The following is a 14,085-nucleotide window of genomic DNA, read 5'->3' on the forward strand; positions in this document are numbered from 1 at the left end:
CAACACACTTCACAAGTTCATAATTAGGTTGACAAGAAGCTGCTGGGTCCAGTTGATTTGAATCAGCTGTGTTGAAAGAGGGAAACAACAAAAACCTGCCGGATAGCGGCCCTCCAGGACTGGATTCTGACACCTCTGGTGTAAGAGGACTGTGGATGTATGTGTGTGTGTGTTTTATCTATTTGATGTCAATTGTTTTATTATGTGAAGCACTTTGTATTGTTTTTTTTTTGTTGTTTTTTAGCACGAAAAGTGCTATACAAATAAAGTTTGATTTGATTTGATCAGAAAAAGAAACACACACACACCTACTGCACCCAAGCTAATTCTAAAAGCCTGCATCACCTGCCGTTTAAACACCTGGTGTGTCTCTCCTGCCACCCCTACAGGACAACACGTCAAAGTGGTAAAAACCAACAACAACAAACAGTTAGGAAAGCAGCAGTGCCCCAAACACGCCTGTTTCTGCCCATCTTCTCCAGCCTGCAGCGTAATGAGGTGTGTCTGTCAGTAGATGGCGCTGTTTGTTTGCTCATCAGCATGACGAGCCTTCAGCTCATTTAAACTTCCATCTTCCCTTCAGGATTTCATCCACACTTTTATTCTCTGTGAGGTTTTCTTTTTAGGACCGTGATTAAATTAATTCAGTTTATTATTATAAGTTATTTTTTAAACAATCCACGGGGTGTTGGTAGGAAGCTGAAGTCCCCTGTAGGCCCCTGCATGTCTTCAGTCGTATTTATTTAGTTAAAATCTACAAATGGAACATTTGGCTACTTCATGCTGAAAAGGCTGGCAGTAAGAGACCATGTGAAGAAAGCTCTGCATGAGGATCATCTAAGTATTAAAAGTTGCATGTTTGCTCCTCAGCTGGAGAGGAGGACTTGTGGATCCGGACTCTTCCAGGCTCCTCTCCTGCGCCGCTTTCAAGCTCCGCGCTAATCCTTTACGCCCATTTGATGGAAGTCCCCACGTGGTGTGGACTCCTGTATAAAAACTTTGGGTGTGCGTAGCCCCTGTTGTCGTGATTACAAAGAGAGAAAGGGTCTCAGCGAGCAGCATCTTGAGGCGCACGGACTGCGCGCACAGGACGCGGAACCAGCGCAGCAGCTGGAGAAGTGGACTTTCTGACTGGTTCAGACTGCACGCGCACACTGAACTTCACCTTGCAACCAGCTGGCTTTTTCTCCACATAAAGAGTCATTGTGTCTGAATCCAGGTTTCACCAGAGGCGCGTGAACAATCACAACTCTGTAGTCAGAAGGATGAACTTTTTATTTGCACCTTTCAGCAGGAGAACAGGCTGAATGCACCATGACTGGAGCCTCACACTTCCTGCAGCTTGGGGAATACAAATCTTTCTGTGGCTTGTGGGGATTTCCTGAGGTGTCGTTGTGAGCGCGCGGAGGTGTTCTCCCGGAACTCGCGCGTTCCGTGCATTAAAAGTAGCTTTAAAGTCACTGTGTGTGTTTCAGATCTTTTATTTGTTTTGGACTCAAAGTTCAGGTTGTGAAACATGAGCTCGCACAGCCTGGTTCTGGCATGTTTGGCGGCGTGCGTCCTGCTGACGCGCAGCAGCTCGGGGAGCGGGACGGAGACGCAGAGCGGCCCGCAGGAGACGTGCGCGTCCTGCGGGCTCCGGACGCCGGACCAGGCGGAGCGGGTCGACATTGACTTCGTGGAGGCTGTGAAGAGGCACATCCTGAACCGGCTGCAGATGAGGGACAGGCCGAACATCACCCACCCCATCCCCAAGGCTGCGATGGTGACGGCGCTGCGGAGGCTGCACGCGGGCAAGGTGCGGGAGGACGGCCGGGTAGAGATCCCCAGCCTGGACGGCCACGCAGCCTTCAGCAACGAGGTCCAGGCAGAGACCTCCGAGATCATCAGCTTCGCAGAGTCAGGTAAGAAGCTATCATTTAATGCGCATGTGTGAAGCGACCCCCGCGTGAACCTTCTAACTTTGTGTCAGGTCTGAGTGGAAGCAGGTGAGATGATCCCACCAAATCAATCCCGCTGATTGGTTACATTTTAGGTTAGGCTGATCCTGACATGAGACTGTTCACACCGCGCCACGAAGGATCCGGTTTTATCTCCTCATTACGTCACTCCTCACTGTTAAACCCTCCGTTTTAGGCTGATGAAACAACAAAATGTGTGTGTGTGTGTGTGTGTGTGTGTGTGTGTGTGTGTGTGTGTGTGTGTGTGTGTGTGTCCAGTGTTGTCAGGGGGCTGAAATAACTCCAGCTTCATCTCTGAGGCAGAAAGCCTCTTTTAAACACATAAAGTCTCTAAACTGGTCATTTATCTAAACTTCTCAGCATTTCCTCTTCTCCTCACACACACACACACACACACACACACACACACCCGCTGCAACTGCACACACACCTTAACTCCTCTGCACTTGACTGAATCCAATAATTGTCTGTTGCTGCTGTGAGAAACATGAGTTTTACACAAACTGTTAGTTCAACAGAAAGAAAACATACAATTAAAGACACACACACACACACACACACACACACGGTCCTGTGTTTTCCCGTTGGCCCTGAATGGGCCGCTGGGTCCTGCCCTCCAGTGGGAATGATCCGAGCACCCTAATGACAAGGGAACAAAAGCCAGGCAATTATTATAAGAGCAGTGTGTGTTCCTGCTGAACTCTTCATGTCAGTGTTGAGAAAAAAAGCAGCCAAAACAAAAGAAATTGCTCAGAATAATGCATGAGACATTCGAGTCCCAGCGGGGTTGTGCTGGGGGAGTGAGGGTGGAGGGGCATGGTAGTGGTGGGGGCTGATATTGCGCATGTGTGTGTGTGTGTGTGTGTGTGCCCATATTGCAGTATTGAAAAGAATGCTTTTGTCATTCTAAAGGTTCACTGGGCTCCTTTGCTTCTTCTTCTTCTTCTACTTCTACTTCTTTTTTCTAGCTCTATTCTTCCTCACACCTTTGAGCCTTTGTGTGGCATTGTACCATGGAGCTGGCTCGGGTCCCTGCTCCCTGGACCCCATCTGCCTCCTGGCCAGTTGGCTCACACCCCTCAGATCGGATGCTGCCAGCCGGGGCACGGCTCAGCGGCAGGGTCTCCAGAACGCTCTGAAGCCAGTGGAGCTTGTCCCACAAGCATGAGGGAGCCATGATTTGTTGTTTTAGGACAAGGTGGGCTGGGGGTGTGAGGTTGGCACATGTTTAGGCCAAATGGCTGTGGGTCAGTGTTTATCTGCTGCGCGTGGGATGGGGAGGTCAACTGCTGTCCTCTGCTTCCCCCTCGGCTCAGGGTCAACCGCGGTCCTTATCTCTAGTTGCAGCGCTGCAGAGGGAAGAGGTCTGCCAAGTCACCCTGGACAGGTGAGGCAGATAATGCCAATCTCCCTTCTCACCTGTCATGTTCCCGCGGGCCTTGCTGAGGGATTCGGTATCCCGTATCCACAGGAGCGGAGCGGGAAACACAAGCAAAGACAGAGGGAGGGGGGAGAAGGGGTCCGTGCAGGACCGCCATACAACCAGCAAGTGGTCCAAGATTAGCCTCTGTTCCTGCCGAGGATCAGGTTGGCAGGTCTTCTCTGGGTACAGCAGTCCTGGACCTGGTCCAGATAGTTTCCACGTTCACTCTGCGCGGGGGGGTTGGTGGTGGAGGGGGGGTCCAAGGTAGGGCTGCTGCTGTCCAGCTCTTGATCCCATTAATGATTTATGTGATAGCGTTTTGACAGCATCAGGTTCAGACCTCCACCTTCCCACCTCCCTCCAACACCTCCTCACCGCCTGTTGAGTTCCTGCAGACCTTGAGGAGCCTCATGTCAGAGGCCCCGGTCCTTCCACGCCGCGTGGCGTTGTCGACAGCAGCTCTGAGTAATGAGCTGTGGAGCTCTCCGCCCGCTTCCACAGCTTCTCCTCTGCCTCGGTGGCGCAGGTGGAGACACGCTGGAGCAGGTCCTTCTCCACCCGAGCCCACCCAGGTGTACTGCCCACTGATAATCACACTGACCTGTGTGGGTCAGCGGCGGCGTGTCTAGGCCGGCGCCAGACTGTCTGTAACTGGAGGAGGAAAACAATTCATTCATTTAAATCTTTAAGCTCCAAGTCAGGTTTAGCTGTTTTTGATTCAATGTTTCCATGCAGACGTGATGTTTCCATGGAGACGTGATGTTTCCATGCAGACGTGATGTTTCCATGCAGACATGATGTTTCCATGGAGACGTGATGTTTCCATGCAGATGTGATGTTTCCATGGAGATGTGATGTTTCCATGGAGACGTGACGTTTCAGCTGTCAGATTCTGAGGCTAAAATGATGTAAAATAAATGTATGAACAGATAAAGCAGCATAAAGAGCAACCAGAAGTTTGTAGAAATAACACACATAGATCGGCAGTGACCAAGCCTTTTCTCATCTGCACATCATTCTCTCAGGTCTGAAACACACACACACACACACACACACACACACACACACACACTGTTTCCATGTTTCCACACGTCTTCCTGCTACTATCTACCTGCTGTCCTCACTGCAGCACCTCCACCTCAGCTGCATCCCAAACGTCTTCTTGGCTTTATTCCAGTCATAGAGGATCATTATTTAGAGTTAAAATAATAACATTGTGGATTTACCATATAGAGTCTGTAGAAAACTTCCCCAGATCACCTAAAGGAGAAGCCATCAGTCACAACACACCCCACAGTGGTACACACCAGGGGTGAGACAATCAAATCGAAACATCGAATGTCAGGATTTTTTGCTTCACAATTTTAAAACAGATTTTTTTTTTTCAAATAAATACAAATAATCCAGTCATTTTTATTGTATTTATTGATCTTTTAACTTGTCTTCTTGGACATTATAGCAGCAGAATAACGGTCTGGCTACTGAATTGTTTTTTCCTCATTGAAATTAAGAAAAATGACAAACAAAAAAAAGTTTTGCACATTTTCTTTTGATTTTAGTCTACAAAAATCAGCAATATCGAGGAATCGTGAGAATCACAATTTAAATGAAATCGGCACCCAAAACATCAGAATCAAATCGAATCGGGTCTAAGCTATGTCGCCACACACACACCACCGCTCCTGGTGGTGATGGAAGCAACGGGGACGAAGTCGCAGTTTCTAAAGTTTATGAAGACTCACTGCTGGAACAGATCATGTCATGTAGATGTTTATTAGACCTGAAAGTCAGGAGATATACGAGATCCCCGTCACCGGCTGATGTCTGAATCAGTGTGGTGAGAAGTGACTCGGGATGAGGCTCGAGTCGAGACGAGGGCTTCGAGGTTGAGCCGGTCATCCAGACAGCTCAGACCTCCAGCTCCTCAGCTTTAAAGATGTCTTTGTCTTCAGAGAATGTAAATCAGAAAGGAGTAAATGCTGCACATTGTGGGGAAACATGTGATTTCAGTGTCCTGGGGGCAGAAAGTGAAGAGAATCATATGAGCTGGGGATTGATGAGGCTGTCACTGAGCGCTCGCTGCAGCGGTTGCACGTAAAACGGCGCTGACTGAGGTGAGCTGGCTGCTTGTAGCCCCGACGGCGAGAGAAGAGCTGCTGGCCAGCTGATTCCTTCATGCTGCTGGCAGCAGAGAGCTTTCAGCATGTGCACGCTTTGCAGCCACATTAGAGGGCTGATGCACGGCTTTCTGGCTGTGATGGAAGCAAATGTGTGTGTGTGTGTGTGTGTGTGAGAGAGAGAGGTGCTGCAGAGTACAGAGCTGGTCTGAACAGGTCTGTGTGTGAATGTAAAGCTGTGGTTTGCAGAAGGAAGAGGCGCAGGGCAACTTGAAGAGGGGCCCCGTCTTTGGTGGCCACCTGTTGACATTAACACACACTCATCAGTCGGCAAACAAAGTCATTTAGGCGCTTTCAAAGGAGCTGCTTGGGCACATTGTACCAAATCTCCTGAAATAGAAACCTTTCAAGTTACCTCGGGGTAATTTGGAAGACATCATTAGGCTTCTGAAGAGAAAAAGAGAGAAAACGCTGCCAGGGGGAGTCCAGCGCCACCTTTAGACACTCGGGATTTCTTCATTGTGCGGCTGTAGAAAGTGGCCTGTGTCATGTAAATGCTGCGTGGTTTTACCTCATCGTGCTTTTCGCTGGAAAGCCACGCGTTTGAATGCCGCGCTGCAGCATGGCTGCCTCCCAGAGCCTCACAGGGGGCTTTGTGCTGTCAATCTCAGGGTGCTTCCACCCTGAGGGGTGGGCTCCCGGCTCGGCTCGAACAGTGAACTCAATGAACCCCCCGCAGGCCTTGGCCCTGTCCGCCACCCTCCCACCGTCCCGTGCATCCTTCCTCCTCTTTCTGGTCTTCCTCCCCTCTTTCTCCTCCCTTTTTCTTTGGTCCTGCCACTTACAAAGCTGGACCTGAAGCCAGTTGGGCCCCGATCCCAGAACTGGCCGGACACAGCTGGCCTATCGGGGGCCGCCACAGGGGTCACCTGACAGTAACTGATGTTGAGTCGAGAACAAAGCCAAGCTGTTTCTTCAGGTTTTCTTTCTTTGTGTGTGTGTTGGTGTGTGCATGTTTGTGTCTTTCTGTGAAACGAGTGTCATGATGATGCAGCTGCAAACCAAACTCAGCTGAAGTCAACCGAGCGAGTTAGCATCATGCTAACATGTCTTACCAAGCCTGATCTGCAGTGGTCGGTGTCGACTTGGTCGATAAAGTTGTCCATGTTCAGTCCGAACCGTTCCACTCTGAGGCTTCCGTCCAAAGTGTTTATTATTACCAGTGTGCTAAGAAAGTCGTAGCGACAGCCGTTAGCGTCGTGCCACAGCTCAAACGGCGTCAAACAAAGATGTTTCTGTGTCCATCTGATCAGCTGTTTGTGACTGCAAGCGCGACAAAACCTTTCTGGTGAGAATACAAGTCAGATGTCAGATTTAGCCCCCAGTGAGCATGCTCCAGACCTGCATGCATGGTCCAGACCTGCATGCATGGTCCAGACCTGCATGCATGGTCCAGACCTGCATGGATGGTCCAGACCTGCATGCATGGTCCAGACCTGCATGCATGGTCCAGACCTGCATGGATGGTCCAGACCTGCATGCATGGTCCAGACCTGCATTCATGGTTCAGACCTGCATGCATGGTCCAGACCTGCATGGATGGTCCAGACCTGCATGCATGGTCCAGACCTGCATGGATGGTCCAGACCTGCATGCATGGTCCAGACCTGCATGGATGGTCCAGACCTGCATGGATGGTCCAGACCTGCATGCATGGTCCAGACCTGCATGCATGGTCCAGACCTGCATTCATGGTTCAGACCTGCATGGATGGTCCAGACCTGCATGCATGGTCCAGACCTGCATGGATGGTCCAGACCTGCATGCATGTTCCAGACCTGCATGCATGGTCCAGACCTGCATGGATGGTCCAGACCTGGATGCATGGTCCAGACCTGCATGCATGGTCCAGACCTGCTTGCATGGTCCAGACCTGGATGCATGGTCCAGACCTGCATGGATGGTCCAGACCTGGATGCATGGTCCAGACCTGGATGCATGGTCCAGACCTGCATGCATGGTCCAGACCTGCATGGATGGTCCAGACCTGGATGCATGGTCCAGACCTGCATGGATGGTCCAGACCTGCATGCATGGTCCAGACCTGCATGCATGGTCCAGACCTGCATGGATGGTCCAGACCTGGATGCATGGTCCAGACCTGCATGCATGGTCCAGACCTGGATGCATGGTCCAGACCTGCATGCATGGTCCAGACCTGCATTCATGGTCCAGACCTGCATGGATGGTCCAGACCTGCATTCATGGTTCAGACCTGCATGGATGGTCCAGACCTGCATGCATGGTCCAGACCTGCATGCATGGTCCAGACCTGGATGCATGGTCCAGACCTGGATGCATGGTCCAGACCTGCATGCATGGTCCAGACCTGCATTCATGGTCCAGACCTGCATGGATGGTCCAGACCTGCATTCATGGTTCAGACCTGCATGGATGGTCCAGACCTGGATGCATGGTCCAGACCTGCATGCATGGTCCAGACCTGGATGCATGGTCCAGACCTGCATGCATGGTCCAGACCTGCATTCATGGTTCAGACCTGCATGGATGGTCCAGACCTGGATGCATGGTCCAGACCTGCATGCATGGTCCAGACCTGCATGCATGGTCCAGACCTGGATGCATGGTCCAGACCTGGATGCATGGTCCAGACCTGGATTCATGGTTCAGACCTGCATGCATGGTCCAGACCTGCATTCATGGTTCAGACCTGCATGGATGGTCCAGACCTGGATGCATGGTCCAGACCTGCATGCATGGTCCAGACCTGCATGCATGGTCCAGACCTGGATGCATGGTCCAGACCTGGATGCATGGTCCAGACCTGCTGACAGAACCCTGTCGGTACGATGTGCTCAGAAAGACCTGATTCCAGATCTGTGGATATGAAACCAGATTCCTGGAGTTATGAATGAGTCATGACTCTTGTCTGAATGAGAATTACCTTCAGAGTCAGGATTCTGGTGTTTCAGTTCTGCTTGAATCAACTAAAAATTTCTGGGTTTTTTTCCCTACAGATGAATACACATCCCCCAAGACGGGTCTGTACTTCCTCATCTCCAACGAGGGCCACCAGAACCTGTTTGTGTCCCAGGCCAACCTCTGGTTGTACTTCCGTCTGCTTCCCGCCGGTCCGGAGAAGAGCCTCCGGAGAAAGGTCACTGTGAAGATTCACTACCAGGAAGCCGGCGCTCTGAGCACCGCAGAGGGAGGTCCAGGCGGTGGAGGAGGGGGGACGGGCCGCTGGGCTCTGGTGGAGAAGCGGGTGGATCTAAAACGCAGCGGGTGGCACACCTTCCCCCTCTCGGAGGCAGTCCGAGCCGTGTTCGGGAAGGGCATCCGGAGGCAGGACCTGCAGGTCCACTGCGAGGGCTGTGAGCCCGCCGGTGTGGCTCCGGTGCTGGTGGATCCAGGTGACCCGTCCCACCGGCCTTTCCTGGTGGTGCGTGCGCGGCAGGTGGACGGGAAACACCGAATCCGTAAACGGGGGCTGGAGTGCGACGGCACCAGCGGCGGCTTGTGCTGCCGGCAGCAGTTCTACATTGACTTCCGCCTCATCGGCTGGAATGACTGGATCATTGCTCCCGCTGGTTACTATGGTAACTACTGCGAGGGCAGCTGTCCCGCCTACATGGCAGGCGTCCCAGGCTCGGCTTCGTCCTTCCACACCGCAGTGGTCAACCAGTACCGCATGAGAGGGATGAGCCCGGGCGCGGTGAACTCCTGCTGTATCCCCACCAAGCTCAGCACCATGTCCATGCTCTACTTCGACGACGAGTACAACATCGTCAAGAGAGACGTGCCCAACATGATCGTGGAGGAGTGCGGCTGTGCTTGAGTCGGGTCGAGCTTCCTGGATCCCAACAGTCAGAAAGACCTTTTGTACAAACAGGACGCTGTTGTACGGCACACATATCCATTCTGTCTATATCTACTGTGTGCACGAGCAACTCACACGACACTGGTGCAGTCCAGCAAACACAGCTATCAGTGTTGGATCCATGTGTGCATGTGTGTGTTGGTTGGTGCGAGTGTGTGTATTTATCTGACTGAGTGAAACGCTTGCTGTTCTGGCCAGCAACAGGACGAGAAGGGTATGACTATCACCAAATGCTACTTTGCTCTAGTTTGCCATTTCTAGTGAAAAATAATGGCTCGTCATCTCCTGAATGAAGATAAAGAAGCGCTTAAGGACAGCGACAGGATCGGCCAATGAGGAGATTGGCATCAGACCACGCCCCCATCCCTGCTCCTACAACCCTTTTAAGTACTTTAAGCACAAGAGAGACCTTTTGTTTTCAGAAAGCACTGACAATTCATCAGCTTTTACAACTCAGAACGGCAGCACTTCGCTCCTATGCAGACAGACGCAGTCTGACTGTCCTCTCTGGTGGAATTAGACCGGCAGCGCTTAATGCCTTGCAGGATTAGAGCCTCTGCAGCAGCACAGCGGCAGAACAAAGTCCTCCACGACCTGCTGCTGCCTCTCTCACCGCTGAATTTGGGCCTCAACCTCAACTTCCTGCCTGTCACCATGACAACCAGGTGAAGACAGAGCTCACAAGTGCACTTCACTCGTGCACTGAAAGAGACAGACGGAGGAACTGCGTCCTCATCCCCCCTAAGGCTCCGCAGAAGGCGGCCTGTGGGCTGGGAGCGTGGCGATCTGGCCCGCGGGGTCGCCACGGTGCAGTGCAGCACTTGCAGAAACTGAAATGCACATCCTGAATAGCACTTGTATAAAAGATATGCCTTCCAAGGGGTACCGAGTGTCCTGTCAGATCGCTACATAAGTGCCACATGAGCTATGCAATGTATAGTAACCTCCCCCAGACCCAACCTGCTCTAATAGACCTGCTCTCTCTCTCTATCTGTTGCTCTCTCTCTCTTTTCAGTCCTCACTTGTTTAAAAGAATACTTGAAATGTTGTCTTTCGCTTCTTTCCAAAGCGAATGATTGTTGTGACGTTTGCACTGAGAAGTTGCCGGATTAGTGAAACAGAAATTGCCATTGAAAAGTTATTTTTATAGAAGTAAATTGATGTGTTTTACGTAATGCAACCAAAGAGGCCGAGTTTTTAGCTGCTGCGCTGAGATGGCCAGGCCATTCAGTTGCTGTGTACATGACTGTTTCTGATCGCTTTGGAAAAGGCCTACCACTGTATCAGGGTACCATATATGACTTTCCTTTTTGTCGGCTCTGTTTTCATTCTGTTTTCTACAATAAGCAACACTTACTTTTTCATCTTAATTCTATTTTTGTTTCAGTTTTCTATTTAATGAGAAAGTTATTTTTAGTTCATGATGAATCATTTAGTCAAATAAATGTGATCTGTAAAGTTTATGTAAAATAAAACGTTTTGCTAAATATTTTTACTTTACTTCTTTCTTGGTTTTTCCCGGGGTGGGTGGGGCCTTGTTACATTTCTTCTCAGAGCTGATGAACACCTAAACTTAAAGGTGGGGCTGAGATGGGTGGGAACTGCACACACACATTCTGGCTGTGGTTGGAACATTAAAAGTCTTTCTGCTGCCGTCTCTCAGGACTGAGTCTGACTTGTAAAACGGTAATTACAGCCATGATTAACAGTTTGAGAGGCATGCATGCCAGCTTTCATACCGCTGCCTACCTGCTCCGTCCCTCCGTCTTCACCGTTGAAGCGGCCCTGCATGTGAATGCAGATAATGGCGGTGTAGTTTGCATGCTTGTAGGTGCCTGAAGTCAGTTGCACCACAGCTGCATCCTCACTGCAACTATTTTCTGTTTCACAAGGTTGCCACAACATCAGGAGCGGTGTGTCAACAGCACGAGGCTTGCTCAACCCAACGTCTGGAAAAGTGTACTTGGATCTGTGATTTGTTTGCCTGTGGGGCAAATAGCACATTAGGGAGGGATCAGTGTAAATAACTCTTTACCTGCAGGAATACAGATGAGTCAGCAGCAGCTCAACGTCCTGCTGCGAGAAAACACATCAGTGTTATGCTGTTATTGACATGCAGGCTGACAGAAAGAAAAGAGATAAAGTTGGTTTTTCTGCCTCCTGTCTGAAACGAAAAAAACAAAATGACTTACATCTCTACCAACACAAGGGCTGGATGCGAAACCCTGCAGGAGGCTGAGACTACAGATGTGTTCACCTTAAGATACACTACTCACAAAAAGTTCGGGATATTTGGCTTTCAGGTGAAATTTATGGAAAATGCAATATGTTCATGCTACAGTGATATAATATCATAAAAGTAAGACATTTAAGTAGAAGGATGCACTACTGATTTCCTCATCTCAAAAAATTCATTCAACACAAAAGGTAACAACAATGGTAGTTACACCACAACAAAAAATGTGAACGTCTCAATATCTGGTCATGTGCCCTTGAGCATCAATTACAGCTTGACAACGACGTCTCATGCTGTTCACAAGGCAACTTATTGCCTGCTGAGGCATGGCATCCCACTCTTCTTGAAGGGCAGCCCTCAGGTCATTGAGGTTCTGGGGTGCAGGGTCTCGAGCCTCTACACGACGGCTCAGCTGATCCCACAGGTTTTCAATGGGATTCAGGTCTGGAGAGAGTGCAGGCCGTTCCATTTGAGGTACACCAGTCTCCAACAGCCGTTCCCTGATGATGCGGCCTCGATGAGCAGGAGCATTGTCGTCCATGAAGATGAAATTAGACCTGTGCTGTTCATGTAGGGGCACAATCACTGGATTAATGATGTTATTCAGGTAGTATGGGCTTGTCACTGTACCATTCACAAAGTGTAGGGCAGTTCTGTACCAAGTGGACCCCCCTGCCCACACTATAACACCGCCACCACCAAAAGCTGGCCTGGTGACAACAGTGGCTGATGCATAGCGCTCTCCCTGACGTCTCCAACATCGTTGCCGGCCATCATTTCTGCTCAGTGTGAATCGACTTTCATCAGAGAACAGCACTGAGGCCCACTGGTTCCTCGTCCAGCGTAAATGCTCCCTGGCCCATGCAAGACGATGATGCCTGTGCCTGGTGGTGTGGTCAGGTACCCGTGCAGGTCGTCTAGCACGCAGACCACGCTGATGGAAACGGTTTGGAATGGTCTGACGTGACACTTGGGTGCCTCTCACCTCTCTTAAACGTGCCTGGAGTTGAGTGGCATTCATCATCCGGTTTCTCAGGGCAGTGTTCACCATGTAGCGGTCATCAGCACGGGATGTGGCCAAAGGACGTCCACTTCTAGGCCTTTCTGTGACTCTTCCAGTCTCTCCATATCTCTGTTGCAACCTGCTGATGACACTCTGTGACACTCCAAGCTCAGTGGCCACTTCTGTCTGAGAACGTCCTGTTTGAAGCACCGCAATGGCAAGGGACTGTTGTTCCATTGTTAGGTGTCGTCTTGGTCTCATGATGTCAAAATGTGAACAGCATGATGAGGACAACTGTTTAAACACCAGCTCTAATTGAACCAGGACATTTATTGGTCAATTCAAGGATCACACACCTGCCGTGATTTTTGCCGCTAAGCTCCTTGTTAGAGAACAGCAACTTGTGCAGAATTTATTGAAACATTTAACAGTTGGACATGTGCATTTAAAAGCTTAGAGAAGATCACATTAAGTTCACCTGTACAGGTTTGAATGCATTTTAGGCTTGTTGTGAAATTTCACCCAAAAGCTGAACATCCCAAACTTTTTGTGAATAGTGTACGTGTTGCCGTGTCCCACTCGTCCAGGAATGAGTCAAGAATTCCTCCTAACGATTTATTTCAAACAAAGCAGAGTTCAGCTGACAGCAGAGCTGGAGTAAAAAATGTCAAAGTACAACATGATGCATGATTGTGTCTGTCAGACGGACGTCTCCCAGAGTTTCTGTCCCACAGAGACAGACGTCTCCCAGAGTTTCTGTCCCACAGAGACGAGACAGACGTCTCTGTAAGCAGCAGAGTCTCTGCTTTCTTATGACACCTTGTGGAGAGATGAACTGTGTTTGGTTTTGATGCCACTGAGTCTTCTAGCCAAGTTTGAGTCCGTCATGTTGCTCTGCTACATGCTAGCATTGCTGCTTCCTGCCGTCTGCAGACGTCTTCTGTCCTGCAGTCAAGAAGAGGTTAATCATCCTGGGGAAGCTCATACTTCTTCAGATAAACGACAGTGAGCTAAGAGCGTGTAGCTGTCTTGTCATGTTTTCAGTGTTCTCCCCACATGGAATGCTAATAGAGACGAGCGCGAGCTTCGGGTCACACCTCGCTGCACACCTCGGCCACACGTACAAAATCACACTGCTGTGTTACTGCACTTCCACTGCATCCATAACAGCATCCTTCTCTCATGCTACAGGAAGACAAGTTTACATAAATTAGGTTACAGAATATGTATTCACAACCTTGATAACCCCTACTTATCACCTAAAACAAATATTGTCCCTCACCCCCCCCCCTCCCTTTCACGCACACACATCCAGTACAGATACAGGTTGGGGTCATGACAGCTGCTAAGTTGACAGGGTCAGCTGGTTTATCAGTGCAGCAGCTTCATTCTTCCAATGATGAATTTATGACTATTCATCGCCTGGGGCCAGGCATTCCTCTGC

General features: G+C 50.1%; 1 protein-coding gene across 1 annotated transcript; it reads left to right on the forward strand.

The window, feature by feature from the left end:
• Positions 1-1,516: 1,516 nt before the first annotated feature.
• On the forward strand, positions 1,517-9,360 carry inhbb (inhibin subunit beta B; the record flags this gene model as incomplete). The annotated part of the gene is made up of 2 exons (XM_079254827.1): positions 1,517-1,904; positions 8,540-9,360. The coding sequence occupies 2 exons, from the start codon at positions 1,517-1,519 to the stop codon at positions 9,358-9,360; spliced, it is 1,209 nt and encodes a 402-aa protein (XP_079110953.1).
• Positions 9,361-14,085: the final 4,725 nt, after the last annotated feature.

This window comes from Telmatherina bonti (genome assembly GCF_933228915.1).
Source record: "Telmatherina bonti genome assembly, chromosome: 15".
NCBI classification, from domain to species: Eukaryota; Metazoa; Chordata; class Actinopteri; order Atheriniformes; family Telmatherinidae; genus Telmatherina; species Telmatherina bonti.